The 16,335-nt window shown below is 55.2% G+C and overlaps 1 protein-coding gene across 1 annotated transcript; it reads left to right on the top strand.

Moving 5' to 3' along the window:
* Positions 1-6,017: 6,017 nt before the first annotated feature.
* Positions 6,018-16,054, top strand: CSDC2 (cold shock domain containing C2). Its single transcript, XM_026101419.2, has 4 exons — positions 6,018-6,350; positions 13,105-13,371; positions 13,757-13,879; positions 14,051-16,054. Exons 2-4 carry the CDS (start codon positions 13,196-13,198, stop codon positions 14,211-14,213), a joined length of 462 nt encoding a protein of 153 aa, XP_025957204.1. The 5' UTR covers positions 6,018-6,350; positions 13,105-13,195; the 3' UTR covers positions 14,214-16,054.
* Positions 16,055-16,335: the final 281 nt, after the last annotated feature.

The following is a 16,335-nucleotide window of genomic DNA, read 5'->3' as shown; positions in this document are numbered from 1 at the left end:
CCGGGCCGGGGGGCGGGGCGTGGGGCGGAGGGAACCGCCGCGGGCGCGGGCCCCGCCCCTTCGCGGGGGCCATTTTGTCCCGCCTCAGCGCAGGGCGGGGCAGCGGTGCGTGGCCGGCCGTTAGCGAGCGTTACTGGTGCGGGCCGCCGCCGCCGAATGCCCAGCTCGGTGTGAACAGCAGGTGGGGGGGCTCTGGTGTCTTTTGTAGTTTCATTTATAAGTAGCTGGCTCCTGCTGCAGCCTGCCCAGTGCTGCCTGGGCCAAGTGCGGTTGTGAGGAGCAAGGATGGTGCTTGGTGTGCCTGTGGCACCGTGGCTGGCATGGCTGCATCTCTGGCCATAGCCCTCCTGGGAAGGAGGGAGCTTGTCGTTGGGGATGTGGAGTTTCCTTGAACTACTGCCTTCACATGCTTCCTGAAATAGGTTTTCCCAGCTGCCCTTGGCTGGGCAGTTTCAGGTGTGTGCAGGTCCCTGTTCTGGCTGCATCCTGGGTGCTGGGCTTTCAATAGTGTGTAGTTTTGGTCAATAAAGTGTGAAGATGTGCCTCTTTGTGTGATTTATTATTTGATTTACTTACACTGATTGAAATGTTTTATGTGCCCCAGTGCTTTGAACTGATGTATTTCTGTGCTGTATCAGTTGGGAGGATCAGTCCAGTGGCTTTAAAGAGCATACTGCTAGGAGTTTGGTACCTCAAGTGTTGTTTTACATTTTTAATCCCCATAATGCAAGCCACACAAAGCTGGAGGCTTTTCATACCATAGCAGGAGGAGCAGTGCTTCCCTTTCTTCTTCTGGTTAAGGCTGGGGACATAAGTGATCTGAAACTTAGAAGGATCCTCAGCAACTGCACATCCTACACAGAACCTCTTTGTGCCTTTTTCCCATGCTTGGTATTCTGCATCACTCCTTGGTGATCATTCAAGTATATTAGTTATTGTTTCTTCTAAAAGAATCCACAATTACAGTTACCAAAATTACCATCTATCATTTTCATAAGCTTCAATACCAATGTGGAAGTAGAGATCAAAATTTGCATCTCTCTTGGAACTAATACTTCAAGCTTTTATAAACCTATGCAGCAAAACCAGGTGGATTTATATCCCACTTACATTTGGAAGGTATTTTTCACAAAGGTAACTGCCTGAAACTTAGGTCAAGATTGTTATCAAGTATAAGTTGGCATCACATAGAGCTGGAATAATTTATTCCAGCTGGAAATCTGAGTGTTAATTAAAAAAAAAGTTCCCGTTCTACAGTTTTACAGCCTTCAGTGCATTTTGCAGCAAGCTAAGCAGCATGAGAGACTGTTGAAAACAAGGAGATGTGCTAATGTCTGGAATTTGCTGTGAAAAATGAAATGAGATTGTCTGAAGTGTATTTAAAAAAGGAGACTCAAGGAAAACCAAACATCTCAGTGGCTGACAGTCAAAACTGCACTGTCAGCACAATGGCTTTGATGCAAACACTAAGTATGTCATCCCCTGGTAGCACGTACTAGGACAGTAATGAGTGTTTTAGATAAGGAATCATTAAATGTTGAGCAGTCTTGGAGCGGGAAAGGGAAAATGAGGTTGCAAATGTCATGGCTGGGCCTTATTAACAAGACACCTGTCTTGGTCAAAGGGTTTCTGATCTCTCTTCACAATTACTCTTGTTTTCCCAGGATCTGGGTTTTTTTTTAATAAACATGCGTGGTCTGCATGTGTTTGGCTTGTTTGTATTTAATGGGGGGGCCCAGGAACAAGTTTTCCCTTCTCATCTGAAAACAGCATCATCTGTCTTGGAGCATCCTGTACTTTCTCGGTTCTGAGCTCTTAAATGCAGCAGGCACTGCTCTATCAGGACACCTCAACCCAAATCTGCAGCATTTCTTGCTCCTCTCGTCCTAGTTCCAGGAAGCCTTACAAAGGCTCCTTTATCTTGCTTTACAGTTGCTGCTGCTCTAATCTCAGTGCAGCACAGCTTTGCCAGCACACGTGCCACGTCCCTTGCTGTTCTGTCCTGACCCCACACAAGTTTGTCAGCACAAGGTTTGACCTTCGAGTTTGAGTAGAGTGGAGTGCAGTTTTTGTGGATGTCTGTAGGTACTTTTTCAAAAAAGTTTCTGATCATGTCCCTCTTCTGATGGTGGGGGAAGAAATTGGCTTGGTATCACAAAATGAGGTAGAAGTTGATACTGTGCTATTAGAAAGCTGATCACTCTGGCTACTTTTGTATATAAGAACTAAAGAGTTAAACAGGGGCAGACATAGAGGGGAATAGGAGGCTGAATACCTAGGAGAACATGGGAGGCTGAGAGGAGAAGGAAATTTGGACAGAGTCATATCACACTTCCATTTCTAGCCCACCTTCGAGCTAATCTTTTTCATGCTGCCAATAGCCATGCCTCATCAAGGTCTGTTGAGTGCCCACTATAAAACAAATGCATCTCACTTCAGCTCAGTCCACAGCCCAGAAAAACAGTTGCGAGACCAGAAGGTCTGCTAGACCTAGTTTTCTACCGACTGTGTCTTATGCTTAGGTTTTTCGTGTCTCATGAAGTGTAGACACCAAGCAAGCTTTTATAGGGTTGGGGCATGCAGAATTTCTGTCTCCTTAGTCATCTCTCTGATGGCTAATAAAGGCTGAACTCTGCAGTGTGTTTCTCAATAAGGACACTAACAGGATCCCTCTTCTCTATGCAGCTACATATTTTGGTGAAACTTAATGGGATTAGTATCTTTGATACAGTACCCTCGGGGAAGCTGAATTGAAATATGTGAGGAGAAAGCTGGCAGATGGCATGATCATATGAGCTTCATTGCCTTAAGACACCAGGCTACAAACCCTACCAGAGCTTGGCCTAATTGGCAGTTTCTCAGCCTCCGCCAGTAATGCTATAGGCTGTAGAAAATGATTTCCACTCTCGCCTTCTGCAGGTAACCCCTCCAGTCCCAAGCTGAGGTCTGCCTGGGCCTTAGGACACGTGATAGATGTTGCACTGCTGCTACCTAGGTTTTCTCCCTGCAGAAATTCTGTATTTTCCAGCCCTGGTCACAAGCACTATCTCTAATGTAAAAACACAAACCAAAGCCATACTTTACCTTGGAAAACACTGGTGTTGTCTCAACTCAGCTATTGATATACAGCTGTACGCAGCTTAGAAGTACATTATATTTAATACTGTGGCTAAGGTATCTTGGTGTTGGAGACTGTATGAACTTGTCTTGCTGAGTGTCCCTCTTTGTCCCAATAGTATTGATTCGATGAGTACCCACAAATCCACACAAGGGCCTGCACAGATGTTTGCATACATAACTATACAGAGTCTCTAGGTTCTCTCAGTAGCATCGTGGCTTTTCTAATATTTGGGAATGTGGTTCTTGGTTGTTGTTTTTCTGAAGCCTCAGTTGCTGGAACTCAATGATTGCCCAAGGATCTTTCTGCCACTTAAAATCCCAGACATTTCTCATTCTCACAGTTGTAAAGAAAAACTTGAAAACACAAACTGAAGTTACCCAAAGGCTCAGAAACCAGGAGGAAAATGAAAGGAACCCCCAAATTGTTTTATTTAAAATCTCCTCTGCTTCCACATTCCCATGGTTTTGGGGAAAAAAAAAATGACTGAGGAATGCTGAAGGAGGTGAGTGGTAATTTGCATCTAGACTGCTTTGGCCCTGGTTTGATTGACTCTGAAAGAATTATGTATCTTCTCATGTACCAAGTCCTCCACCCTCCTTGCTTTTGCTTCTGTCTCTGCAGGCATCTCCAGCACCCTCACGCCCACTCTCTGTTTGATCAAAGCCTCCACTCTTCTCCTTTTATCATTTTTACATGCTGTAGACTCTGCCTTTTCCACTGCAGTGCATGCCTAGAACGACCTTCTAGTCAAATATACCGTGAGTTCCCTGTGCCTTTTCCTTCTAAAGCCTTTAGTGACTTACTTGGCAGAGTCAGATTCTGATATTCATCTCCTGTTCAGTTCATACTGTCTAACACATGCAGCTGGGCTGCAAGCTCTTTACAGCTAATCCTGCTGTACGACAAAAAAGGTGGGAAAGTATTTTGGATATTTTTGGATATTCAATGTACAAATATTAAATGTATTATAGAAATTATTCCACTTACTTGCATTGTGGCCCCTTGCTGGGATGCCCTGTAGCAGTGGTGTGCCTCATGCATTGACATCTCTCCCGGGTTCCTCAGCCACCCCAGCATGACAGAGCAGCTCATCCTGCCATCTGAGCATGAGCCAAGGGAATGAGACGAAAGAGCAGTCTGAGGCAGTATCTAGCCCATAAGCAAATGCCCAGGGAAGAAGAGGACGTGCACGCACCATCCTGCCTGGAGAGGATGGCTCTTCAGAAGAGGATTCAGGCTAGAGCCTGAAACAACCTACTCTGCTTCTCCTCCCTGTCCATTGGCAAGGGTCTGAAGGGTGAACTGGGCAGAAGTGCCTGGTGGCCTGTGCAGGTGATGAATGAGGCTTGTGTTTTGTCATGGAAAACTTCTTGACAAGGCACAATCAGAATGTGATGGGCAATGCCAAAACCCACAAATATTTGGATTTTCAGTGCTTCTTTGTTTTTAATGGTCTTGCCATTGGCTAAGTCTCTTCTGTCCATATGCTTTTTTTCTGCGTTGCATTTATTGAAAGCCATTTAATAGCCTTGTGAGAACAAACTTTCTGAGCCCTTGCTGCAGTGCTGACTGGGTCAGCTCTCCCCGGCGGCAGTGGAGGGAGCCACAGGAGAGGCACAACTGCTTTGGCATCCAGTGCCTCTGCCAAAGCACCCGGGACAGCCATGGCCCAACACCTGCTACCTTGATGGGCAAACTCAGAGACTTCCCCATGCCAGGCAGAGCAGCCCTGACCCTCTCTCCCGTCTCTGCGACATGCCTGTGGCTTCCTATGCAACTCAGATGTCATGTTGCAGCTCTGGGGCTTGTCACTGGAACAGGTCCAGTCGATACCACTGTATTCAGCCGCACAGAATAAATAGGCTCAAGGAGACAGTCATGTCTGAGAAACCAAAGCCAAGCCACAAGCATCCTCCATCACAAGACATCTGTGACAGCTCTCTGCAACGCAGACGCTGCCCCATGGTCGTTTGGGCTTCCTGCAGATTTGACTCCAGGATTACAGGGACCTGCAGGGTGAGGTGCAGGTGCAGTCCATCCTCCTGCTCCAAAGTGAGGCCAGTATCACCTAAATCCTGCCCAGCCTGGTTTTAAAAACCTCCGGTGATGGAGGCTCCGGTGCTTCCCCAGGCAATCTATTTGAGTAATTAACTGTCTGTTCTGTTCGAAAGTGTTTCCTAATGTCTAGCATCAATCTTGCTCCTGCAATTTAAACCCCATTTCTCCTTGCCCTATTCCTGGTGGGCGTGCGAACTATTGATTCCCGTCCGCAGTGCAGTCAGCGCTCACGTCGAGCTGTGCCCCCCAGAGGGAACGGCTCTGGCCGATTTATTACGTAGCCTCTGCCCACGGAGATGACTCTCCTGACTGTAGTCCCATTGGCAAAAGGTAGACCAGAAACAAAAGATCTTTCTGGTGTCGGGGCTTGGTATGTTCCATCACTTGAAACGAGACCCCCAATAACACCTGGATAACCCTAATAACACCTGCAAGCCACAGGGCAACCGCAGCACCCCTGGGTGCTGGAGGCTGCACAGGGCAGAGACCAGGCACCAGCTTGCACAGCTGGAGAGAGAGACTGCAGGGGGACTGCAGAGAGACACCGGTGGGGCTTGGGGTCCCCAGGGTAGAGATGTGACCCGTCGCTGCTACTGGGGACCTGTGGGAGAGCCCGTCAGCAGCCCCACAAGGGTCTTTCTCCCGGCGGGCGGACGAAATGGCAGACCTGGCTTCTTCCCACCTCGTGTGCTCCCCGTCTCCCTGTCCCCCCCAGTGCCGATCACAGCTTCCCTGCAGTCTGCCCTGTCGCGTCAGGTTGTGTCGGCAGCACACACGCACGCCCATCATGTTGCATGATGGGGAGCGATGCAGCCCTGCGCAACCAGCCCCCCCAGCTCTCTCCGTCCCCCAGCACAGACTTGCTCCTTTAAGCCTGGAGCAGAAATGACCGGCCTAATCCCTCCCACCTGCCCGCTCCCCCTGGCCTGTCCCTGACGTCAGGGGAAGGCGTGCGGCTGTGTGTGTGTGCAGGGTGCACATCGTACACACATCAGATACCGCAGATCCATCAGGAGGCAGCCAGCAGCCAGCGCGCACGAGAGAAACCCCCCCAGAGCCAGGCTGCATGCAAGACGGCTGCTCCTCGCAAGGTAGCAGAGGAGCTTTCATCCCCCCTGGGCACTGATGCTTTGTAAATCACAGCTCCAGGGAGCCAGGGATTGCTGAGGAGGTAAGGGGACGCAGCAGCTGCCGAGCTTGCCCATGGTTCAAGTCCACGCGCTATATTTTATTTCATCGCTGATTTTTTCTTTTGATGGTGGCGAGGTGTAAGGATGAAGGGCCACGTCCCTCCTCCGTCTCATTTATTCCCCACCAAGCTTTGAAACAAAAACTCCTCTGGCAGCGAGGGCGGCCGCGTTGCATGTGCGATTTTGCTGGGGGGCAAATAGCTGTGGCTTTGCCAGAGAGGGCTGAGGTCAGCTGGGACCTGGCTCTCGGTGTGCGGAGAAGGGGGGAGGGATCTGCAAAAATGTGTCTTATTAAACCGTGCTGATGATGAAGGGGCTCTGAACTGGTGTTTCATTTGGACTGGCTGCACTATTCATTCCTGCAGACAGTAAGTTAGATCCACAAAGGAGGAAGGAAGGACAGGGATGAGGACATTTGCATGAGGTCTTTGAACAGACACTAGTCTAATTAAAAAAACAAAGCACAAATCCTGCAAACTTGGTATTTGGGAATGATGGTTATGCATATATGCTTAAAAGGTAAATCAAGCCTCCATGATGGCTTCTCCTTTTGCTTCCCCTTTGCTTCTGGCAGCCTGCTTGCTCTCCCCCATGGCCTCCCCTAGCACTCAGCAGCACAGCACTGACTAAGGGAGCTTTTTATAATCAAGCCATAAAGGTGACATTCATATTTTAGCGCTAACCAGGCTGTATCGTAGGTGAGACTATCTCAGCAAAGATCCTTGGAGTGGTGAGCGTGATTGGCTTAGGTTGGGAGGGGAAGCCTTAAACGTGTATTCCAAATAAATGGCTGGTTTATTTTTCTGACAGCTATCCATCCCAGTGAAGGGGTTTTTAACGTGCAGGATATGTGAAGGAAATTGTTTCCCTTGTAATTTAACTCTTAATGGCAGGATCCAGCAACCAAAAATGGGTGGTGGGGGGGGGAGAGGCTTTCATTAGCATCGGACGGAGACAGCGTTTATAAAAACCTGCTAGACGCCAAGGCTGTGGTCCTCCTCTGAGGAAGGGAGGATGAATAACCGTAGTCTCCGAAGCACTGCAGCGCCCTGGTTGTGGTAACCTCTGCCTTTAACTGGTGTGCTTCCCAAACTGATGCCCGCCCATGAGAGCAGCCCCCCAGGGAGAGGCTCATTCTGGGGCTCCCCAGGCCCCCGAGTCGTTCTCGGGTCCCTCGGTGTGTGCATGCGACGAGGGGCTGAAAAATGTGATTTTGCATTGAAGTGTCGAGGCGCAGCGCTGTATCTGCAGGGACGGCGCGCTCTGTTTCAGGCTGTGTCTAGACAGCCTGGCTTCGAGGGGGGGATCAGCCTCCCCGAGGATGGCGGCAGGCCAGAAAATTGCTTTCACTGCTCCGTGCCCTAGGTGGGATGAGGAGGAGGTTTCCAGCAGAGCGCTGCAGGGATGGTTTTCCTGTTGAAAATATACCCCCCCCCCCCGATGTGGAAGGACTGGGAAGGTAAAGCCAAAAAACTCACTGGTTCTTAAACCAGAGGCATTGGCGCTCACGACGGATCTAGAAAAGGCGATGGAGAGGCAGGGAATAACCCGTGTGAGACCTCGCTGGGAAAAACAGCGCAGGGAAAACAACCTCCGGCCAGGCAGCGGCGAGGGTGGTGGTGGGGGAAGCGGGAATACTCAGGGGACCCAGGTGAGAGAGCAGCTGGCGTTGGTGCCAGGGCTTTGCCCAGGGCTGCGGCCGCGCTCAAAGCAGCAGCCTGGGGCCGCGGCGCTGGGCGAGCAGGAGGGTCGCACTCCGCACCCGGAGCATCACAGGCTTCCAGATCGGAGGGAGCACAAAGAGGAGCTGTGCGGGAGGGGGGACGACTGAGCCCCTAAGGACCATCAAGCCCATTAAATACGTACCATGTAGCTCGGCTGAGTGACGTCTGGGGGGTTTTCTCTGCTGCCGCTGATGAATGGGGAGTGGCAGACCAGAGTGGGGGCGAAGCGAGGCTGGTGTCCCTTCAAAAGGCTCCTTCCCCTTCTCAGGGGACCTCGAAAGAACATTTGGTTAAACGAGGGCAAGGCCAGCGCCCGAGTCAGTGCGTTTAGGTTTGAAACAGGAGAGGGAGTGAGACAGTGATTTTGTTTGATAAGCCGCAGCCCTTTCAGTGGGTTGTGACAAACGGGGCGCTTGGATCTCTAGATGAAAGCCGATGCATCTAGCGCCTGTCGGCGTTAATTGGCCTGGGTTTGGCGGATTCTCCGACGGAGCGCGGCTGCCTGTCAGCTCCGCTCCGAAATGCTCCCTTGGAAAAATACAAAAGCTGAGCGAGCTGCCGCCAGGGCGCCTGAAAAAAAGCTGTGTTACCACAGGGGTCCGGGGTTTCATTTGTGGATGAGGTCTTCAGGGAGGGGGGGTGGGCGGACGAGCGTCCTCCCCGGTGCCTGGGCGCTGAAGAGCGGTGTCGGCACGGGGCTTACGAGGTGCCCTCGGCTCGGAGAGCCGTCACCCGCCGGCGCCCGAGGGAAGCCGCGAGCTGCTGCCGGCACCGTGAGGAGCGAGGAGGGATGGAGGTCCCGCGGCGGCCGGCGGCTGTGCCGGGAAACCTCCCCGCAGCTGAGCTGGGCTGCAGCCTGCTCTGCTTGGCCGCTCAGGTGACCTGGATTTTGTCCCTGCCCCCAGGCACGTGCGCAGGACGGACACGGCGCATGCCGGAGCGCCGGATGTCCACAACGCCTGTCCACCAGGCTGGGAGAGGCCAGGGCTCATGAAGGAGGCTCTCAGTCCCCGGCGCCTGCTGGTGATGGGGGAGAGGGGAGAGGAGCCTCTCTTCCCCCAAATATCCCCTCCGTGTCGCCTGCTCGGGATTGCAAGGGGGAGCAATGCAGTCGCCGGGCTCGGGCTGTGGGGTGGCACGGCGGGGAGGGCAGGCAAGGGGTGGGAGGCCTGGAGAGGCCTCCCCCGCTCCCTGGCTGGACTGGAAGGGGAGGAGACTCTGGAGATGACATGCTCACATCTCCCCTCTTCCCTCAGCCCTTTTTTGCCGTGGGTTTAATTTCCTCGGTTCCTTTGTTTGCTGCGGGGATTTAAATGAGGTGGGAGCTGGGGTAACGCGCCGTCTCATGCCAGCACTCCCGCTTCGCCTCGCTGGGAGGCGGCAGCGATGGCTGACCCCCACTCGGGGTGCACTCCCGCTGAAGCAGGGCAGGCACAGCCCTCACCTGGGACCCGTAGGTGTCCGGTGCGGTGGTCCCCAGACAAGACCTCAGCGGTGTAAATCTGGACAACGCGGTGCAGCCCGGGGTGCAAACACCTCCTCCCCTCTGGCCACCTATAAACATGGAATAATTTGGGTTGAAGAGTGCCCTGGTGGTCTCTGCTCTGACCCCCGCCTTCAAAGTTAGATATAATTTCCAGGTTGGAGTAGGTTGCTCAGGACCTTGCCCAGGTGAGTGTTGCACGTTGCCAAGGATGGAGATCCCACAGCCTCCCTGTGCCCGTCTCCCTGTGCTCATCCCTGTCCATGGCGAGCTAGTGTCAGGCTTAAGGGTCTTCCTCTCCTCCTCCCTTTGTTATATGGGGTTTTTCTCCTTTTCTTCTTACAAAATGCCCCACACTGGGGCAAGATACTTGTGTGGTAGAGATGTGTTTCTATGGCTGCTCCCCTTGGGACAGCTGGAGCCCCCCCAAAGTGCCTCTCATGTCCCTGGGCAATGGTGCCAGGCTTGTGGCATAAATACAGTTCATGCAGCGTGGAAGGTGCAGCTTGTCCTGCCAGGAGTACCCTGTGTGTCCCCCTCCACCGTCACCCATGTCCCTGCCTTAAAAATGAGCTTTCCATCGCCTCTCATTGCTCCCTGGGACAACTTCTCTTCCTGCCCATGCTGAGCTGCGAAACAGCTCTCTCTCTCCAAAAAAGTGATGTTGCAGACCCTAGTGTTGTGCATCTTCCAAAACACCCAAGCAAGCTTGGCAGAAGAGGGCGAGACGAGGCCTCACGCTAATCCTGGAGAACTGTGTGGCTGGATGTCTTCCTGCTGATAGGCGTCCAGTCCTGGCGTAGCCCTGAGCAGTAGTGAGTGGGAACCTGCTGGCCCTGGGCCAGGCACCCCTGATGGCCATGCCCAAAGGTGGTCATTGCTGTGGGGCCATGGTCACACTAGCCCCATGCGAGCCCCGGGCTGGGCTGCGACGGCCCCAAGCAGAGATGATTTTCTTCTTCCTCATGATGCCGAGACGGTTCCCGTCAGTTCATGCTGAAGCAAACTTGAGCAGCTGCCAATGTTCGTGCCGCTTGGTGGTAATAAATGGGAAGGAGGAGGGTTGGTGTTGGAGCATCGGGACATTTCTTAGCCACATCCGCAGCATGAGACCTCCCGTGTGAAAGCCTGCTTTCTTGCCTGCCTGAGTGGAAACAGTGGTAGAGGATTTGCCGCGTGGATTGATGGTGCTGGAGAGGCCCTAGCAGGAGACAGGCTTGCTCTGCACAGGATTTTGGAGCGCCGTCGCTTTTTCTGCAATGTGCACGCTGCCCTTGTCGGCTGCGCTAAGCCCCATCTGCAATTCCCAGCATGCTCCAGCTCCCTGAATCACAGAGCTTCTCAGGGCACCCCAGCCCCTCTGGCCGAGGCTGGTCCCACAGGTAAACCTCCTGGTGCAAACCCACGCTTGGCTATCAGTTCTTCTGCCCTGACTGTTTTGTCTCTGCAAGGCTCCTCCGTCTCGTTTGTCCTGCCACATTCGTCTCTTATTTTTGTTTTGCCTCTGAGAAACTTCCATTTTACCATCCCCCTTGCAGACCAGCCGGAAGAAGCTCTTTCTCCTGGCTCCCACTGACCCCCTTAGCATACTAATAGTTAGCTCAAAGCACAGTTATTCAGGTTAAATACTCCCCATTGTCCCTAATCTGGTGGGTAAGCCCAAAGGCCCCATCAGCGAAGGCACACAGCTGAGGCATGCCGCGGTAAAGCAGTTTTCCAAGCAGCAATGCCCCAACATCACCCAGACTTGACGGCTGGGTCCTCCAGACTCAGCATGCTTGTCTAGCCCTGGTCGTGCCTTGGCAGGCACGGGCTCCCGCAGCGCACTGGGGCGCCCGAAGACACCAGGCTGCTCACCTACCGGGAAAGGTGGCACTGGCCAAGGCAGAAGGGGCAGAGCAACCTGCTTCGAGGCTTTGCGAGGATCATGAGTGGCTGCCACTAAAAAGCTAGCTAAGGCATGGGCTGAGTTTGGGGTCTGGGAAAGTGAATGTGGGTGGTGAGGGGAGCCGCCCATGTCCTCCCTGAAACTTCAGCTGCTCCAGAAAAATCTCTCCTGCGCCCTTGGTGCCTGCTATTTTCAGCGTGGAGGTGACCCCCTTTTGCACGCCCCCCCAAGGACTCTGTTTCTCCAGGGGCCGCGGATGAGTCAGAAAGCAAATTAAAAAATTGCTGGGTTTCCTGGAGCAGGGAGCAGGCCAGGCAGGTGGAGTCCCAAACGCGCCCCACAGCCCTGCGGAGATTTTGGGGAAGGGAGCGGTCACTCAGCGGGATGTTGGGCATGAACTCCTTCACTCTGGGTGACAGGGAAGCCGCTGGCCAGGGGGACGATGACGGAGCAGGCGGCCAGAGCAGTGCATTTCCCATGAGGCCCGGCAGCCGGGCGTTGTCGCCAAGTGTTGCAAATCATCTTGCAACTGAAGGGCAGGGTTTTTGTGCTATTTGGGGCAAAAGTGCAGCTTTCTTGCAGGGGCTATATTTTTTTCCAAACCTTGAAAAGCTGGTAAAAACTGGAGCTTGATGATGGGGGTTGTTGTTGGGAACGGAGAGTGCCCAGCACAGCGGGGAAGGAGGAGGCCTTAACCTGCCCCCCCGAAACCTCCAGTGTCTCCGAAACTGGCGCTGGTGTTGACTTAATTGCTCTCTCAGCCTTTTTCCTTTCCTTTTTTTTTTTAGCAAAAGCCTCTGTTTCCTCTGCCCTCCCGTTCAATTTTTTGGACTGCTAAACTAATCAACTCCAATCACTTTTCCATGGCTGGGAGAGCCGTGGCAGAGCCTGGGGCTGCTTTGGGGGATCAGGCACCTTGCCCTCCACGGGAAAATCTGCGTTATCGCCCGCCGGCCAGGTCACTGGCAACGGAGCATCTGGAGAGCAGCTTTCCAGGATTCCCCCACGAGCGGCTGGCGGATAACATTTCTCCTAAGCAGGCCAGTTAATGCCTGGCAAAAGCTGCTGCAAAAAAAAATCTCTTGAATTACCTGCTATCCGTTACCGCTAGTATCGCAGAGGCCCCGGTTGGGGGCCCGATCGTGCCGTGCGCTGCGCAGACGTCTTTGCAGGGACGGGCTCTGTTGTGGTCTGTGCTTGGCTGGCCTGTCTCCCACGACACGCTGATTTATGGACTTCATTCCCAGCCAGATAGCATGAATAAAAATATATAGTCTTAAAACTGAGAGAAAGGAGCAACCTACCACGCTCTTCCCCTACTTGCTCGTTGATTTGCTGGAATATCCCGGGTTCCTGCAACTCAGGATGGGGCTCTGCGGGCTGTTGCTGATGCCGGGGTCTCCCCCAGCTTTGCTGAGTGATGGGGGTCATCCACAGCATGCTGGTCCCCACGGAGGGTGGCCAGGAGTGAGCGGTGCACAAAACCCTGTTTGCTGGCGCAGCTCCGTCAGTGAAATCCCCCAAAGAGCATCTCCCTTGGCACTTGCCTGCAAACAGCATCCAGGTTTGGCAAGTGCAGCAAACCGTGGGGGCAAAAGGGCCTCCTGATGGCTGGTAACAGCTTCTCTCTTGCTCGCTAGGTTGCAGGCAGCAGCGGCGCGCGGCCCTGAGCTCCGGCAGACTCTCCTGCCCCGCCGGCCGCCCACGACGGAGCAGTCCGCCAGCCCGGCCATGTCGTCTGACCCCAGCGCGCCGCCGGCGGTGCCACCGCTGCACTCGCCCAAGTCACCTGTGTGGCCCACCTTCCCCTTCCAGCGCGAGGGCAGCCGCGTCTGGGAGCGGGGCAACCTCCTGCTGCGGGACCTGCCCAGCCCGCTGCCCACCAAGAGGACCCGCACGTACTCCGCGTAAGTAGCCGGCCGCCGCGTGCCCCGCTGGCGTGGCTGGGCCCTCGGGCATCCTTGTGGCAAGGAGGGGATGCGCGGGCTCTGGCCAGGCCAGCTGCTAATCTCTGGTGAGACAGCACAGCTGTACCTATTTATTTGGGAAACTGCAGGTGCATGATGTGTCACGGGGCTTCTGCATCCTAAATTTGTGAGCAGTGCAATCCCACAGACCCCCCACGGGCAAGAAACGCTGTGGGTTTTTTTTTATTATTTATTTTTAGGAAACCTCTTCTGTGCTGGCACCTGGCCGAGCTGCAGGTCAGGGCCGCTCGGCTTGGTGCCGTCACCCGCCCAGCGTCTCCCGCTGTGCCCCGGGCTAGCTTCCCCCCTCTCTTCCCTCCTGCAGGACGGCTCGCGCCTCCGCCGGCCCCATCTTCAAGGGCGTCTGCAAGCAGTTCTCGCGCTCCCAGGGCCACGGCTTCATCACCCCTGAGAATGGCACAGAGGACATTTTCGTCCACGTGTCCGAGTAAGTCCGGGGTGGGGGGATCCTGGGTCGCCCAGATGCATAAATTCGGATGCCCCTCGCCGGCGGGGTCTGCCCGAGGCACAGCGTGCAGGTTGGGTGGCGGGCAAGCGTGGGAAGGGGACGGGGCTCCGGCGCTCAGCCCTGTCCCCACAGCCCGTCCTCTCCCCGCAGCATCGAGGGCGAGTACGTGCCAGTGGAGGGGGACGAGGTGACGTACAAAGTCTGCCCCATCCCTCCCAAGAACCAGAAGCTGCAGGCGGTGGAGGTGGTGCTCACCAACCTGGCCCCCCATGCGAAGCACGAGACGTGGTCCGGCCAGATCATCGGCTCCTAGGCGGCCGTGGGGGGCCGCGAGCCGGCTCGGCTGGCAGGCGCCCGCGCCGGGGGGCAGCCACACGGAGTGAGCGGGGAGCTGGGGCGGCTGGCCCGGGGCCGCCCCAGAACGTGTAAGGCGTTTGCGTTCGGTGTCTTTTATACGGTTACAGTTTCCTTTCTGTCTGTCTGTCTGTCCCTCCTCGGCCCCCTCCCTGGCCCCCTCCCACCCCCCCGATTCGGCCCCGCAGGGAAGCGGCATGGGAAAGCGCCCGGGGCCGCCGTGGGACTCGGCGGGGAGCGGGGCGGCACGGGGCTGAGCATCGCTGTGCCGGGACGGGGGCAGCTAAGCCCTTCCCGCTCCCTTCCCCTGTCGCTTGTAATTCGAATATGTCACTCGTTTGGGAGACGGGTGACTTGTTTTAATGTTAGTTTTTGCAGTCTCTTTTTAACGTCTCCACTGGCTCGGACCAGGAGAGCGGGAGGCAGGAGGAGTGGGCACGATCCGAACAAGCAGCTTGGGTTTTATTTCCTTTAAACCGTGGGTTTTGGAGGTCTGATTTGCGAGCAGCCTTGGTGGCGAGCAGTGCTGCGGAGCACGCACGTCCCCACGGGTGGCCTGGGGCAGGGCTTGACCCTTGGCGATGCCATGGGACGGGGATGTGCTGCCCCATGAGCTCAAGAAGTAAGGGGAAAAAAGAAAGTGTGGCTTAAAGAAAGAAAAAGATTAGTTTTAAGGGGAAAAGCCACCCTGCGCTCAAGGGTGAGCGCTTGGGGGTGTATCTGGGTCACCACTTGCTGCGTGCATTTGCCAGTCCCCACTGCTAGCCCCATGGGCGGCCGGGTGCCCACGGCCGCACTCTCGCCCTGGGCCGGGGAGGGCTGGCTCTGGCGGGCAGCACAGGGCCGGCAGCACCATTGCTGATGCTCCGACTGCCAAGGCCGAGCCCAGGAGCCAGGCGGCCCCTGGCCTGAGGGGCTGAGCCCCGGCAGACTCGTGTCATGGCATGGCCGCGAGGCAGGTGATGCACTCTCCTGGGACCAAGCTTTTAGGGCAACGGCTTCCTTCTCCTCTCCCAGCCCCGACGCCCCAGCCCCCATGGGGACGCCCCTCTGCGTGCACGTGTGTGCGTGTGTCTGTAGCTTGCCACGGGGCAGGAGGAGAGGGGCCAAAGGACCGGGGCGGTCACAACCTTCCCCCGGTTGTGCCACATGCAGCCATCTCCCTGCCCCCTCGGTGTAGACAGGGTCTCATATATAAAGCACAAACTTCGTTTTTCGGTCTCTTTTCGGCCACGTCCTGGCCAGGCAGACCCCCGTGCTCAAGGGGTAGGATGGGGGGCAGCCCCCACGCCCCGTCCCCCCGGGGGAACCGCCAGCACCGCCAGGCCTCGGCACCGGTGGAGCGGAGGCTGGACCAGGAGCCTGGGAGAAAGGCAACCGCCGCCGAATGGGTTTGTTTTTCCATTTTCAACCATTCTGCGACAGCCCAGCAGACGCGGGTCTGCTGTAATCGGGGGGGGGGGCGCGGGGCAGCCACCCTGCCCGGCACTGTGTGGCACAGCGCGGGGTGATGCAGACCTGGGGTCCTGCTGCCCCAAACGCCAGACTTGCTTGGGGATTGCCTCAGGTCCCTGCCGCGCCCCGGGGTCCAGCGCCGCGCCAGCACCGGGCCTCCCCAGACCCGTGGTCAGCTTGGCCAAGACAAACGTTGATTTTCTTTTCTTTTCTTTTTTTTTGGAAATAAACTAAAACCCTAGAATTGTTGGTGTTTTTACAACTCTAGTGTGGTTCCCGCCTGTCTGACCTTGTGTCGACCTTTGTAACGTTGGCAATAATCCATTAAAAGTGACTTTCCCATGAGCCCTGCCCATGCCGGCTCTGTGTGTGTGTGTGTGTGTGTGTGTGTGTGTGTGTGTGTGTGTGTGTGTGTGTGTGTGTGTGTGTGTGCGCGCACTGCAGCAGGCGGCTCTGGGTGCTGGGAGGCAGCAGACCCTGACCCCGGGACCAGAGGCTGCTGCCTGCAACGGGGGGGTGAGGTATTTCTGGTGCAGGGAGCAACCAGGGGGTAGCGCAGACGCGAGGCTCTGCTGCTGCGGGGTGTCGAAGCCCTGCTGCTGGCCGTGGGGCTGCGCATTTCTCCA

Source organism: Dromaius novaehollandiae, chromosome 1 (genome assembly GCF_036370855.1).
Source record: "Dromaius novaehollandiae isolate bDroNov1 chromosome 1, bDroNov1.hap1, whole genome shotgun sequence".
NCBI lineage: Eukaryota > Metazoa > Chordata > Aves > Casuariiformes > Dromaiidae > Dromaius > Dromaius novaehollandiae.
The sequence above is the reverse complement of the archived record's forward strand: the minus strand, read 5'-3'. Positions and strand labels throughout refer to the sequence as shown.

Bases quoted from the DNA above. Each gene is read 5' to 3' on its own strand.
- CSDC2 (XM_026101419.2), top strand. From the start codon at position 13,196: ATGTCGTCTGACCCCAGCGCGCCGCCGGCGGTGCCACCGCTGCACTCG. The intron at 13,372-13,756 runs GTAAGTAGCCGG...TCCCTCCTGCAG, and splicing joins AGGACCCGCACGTACTCCGC to GACGGCTCGCGCCTCCGCCG. The intron at 13,880-14,050 runs GTAAGTCCGGGG...CTCTCCCCGCAG, and splicing joins ATTTTCGTCCACGTGTCCGA to CATCGAGGGCGAGTACGTGC.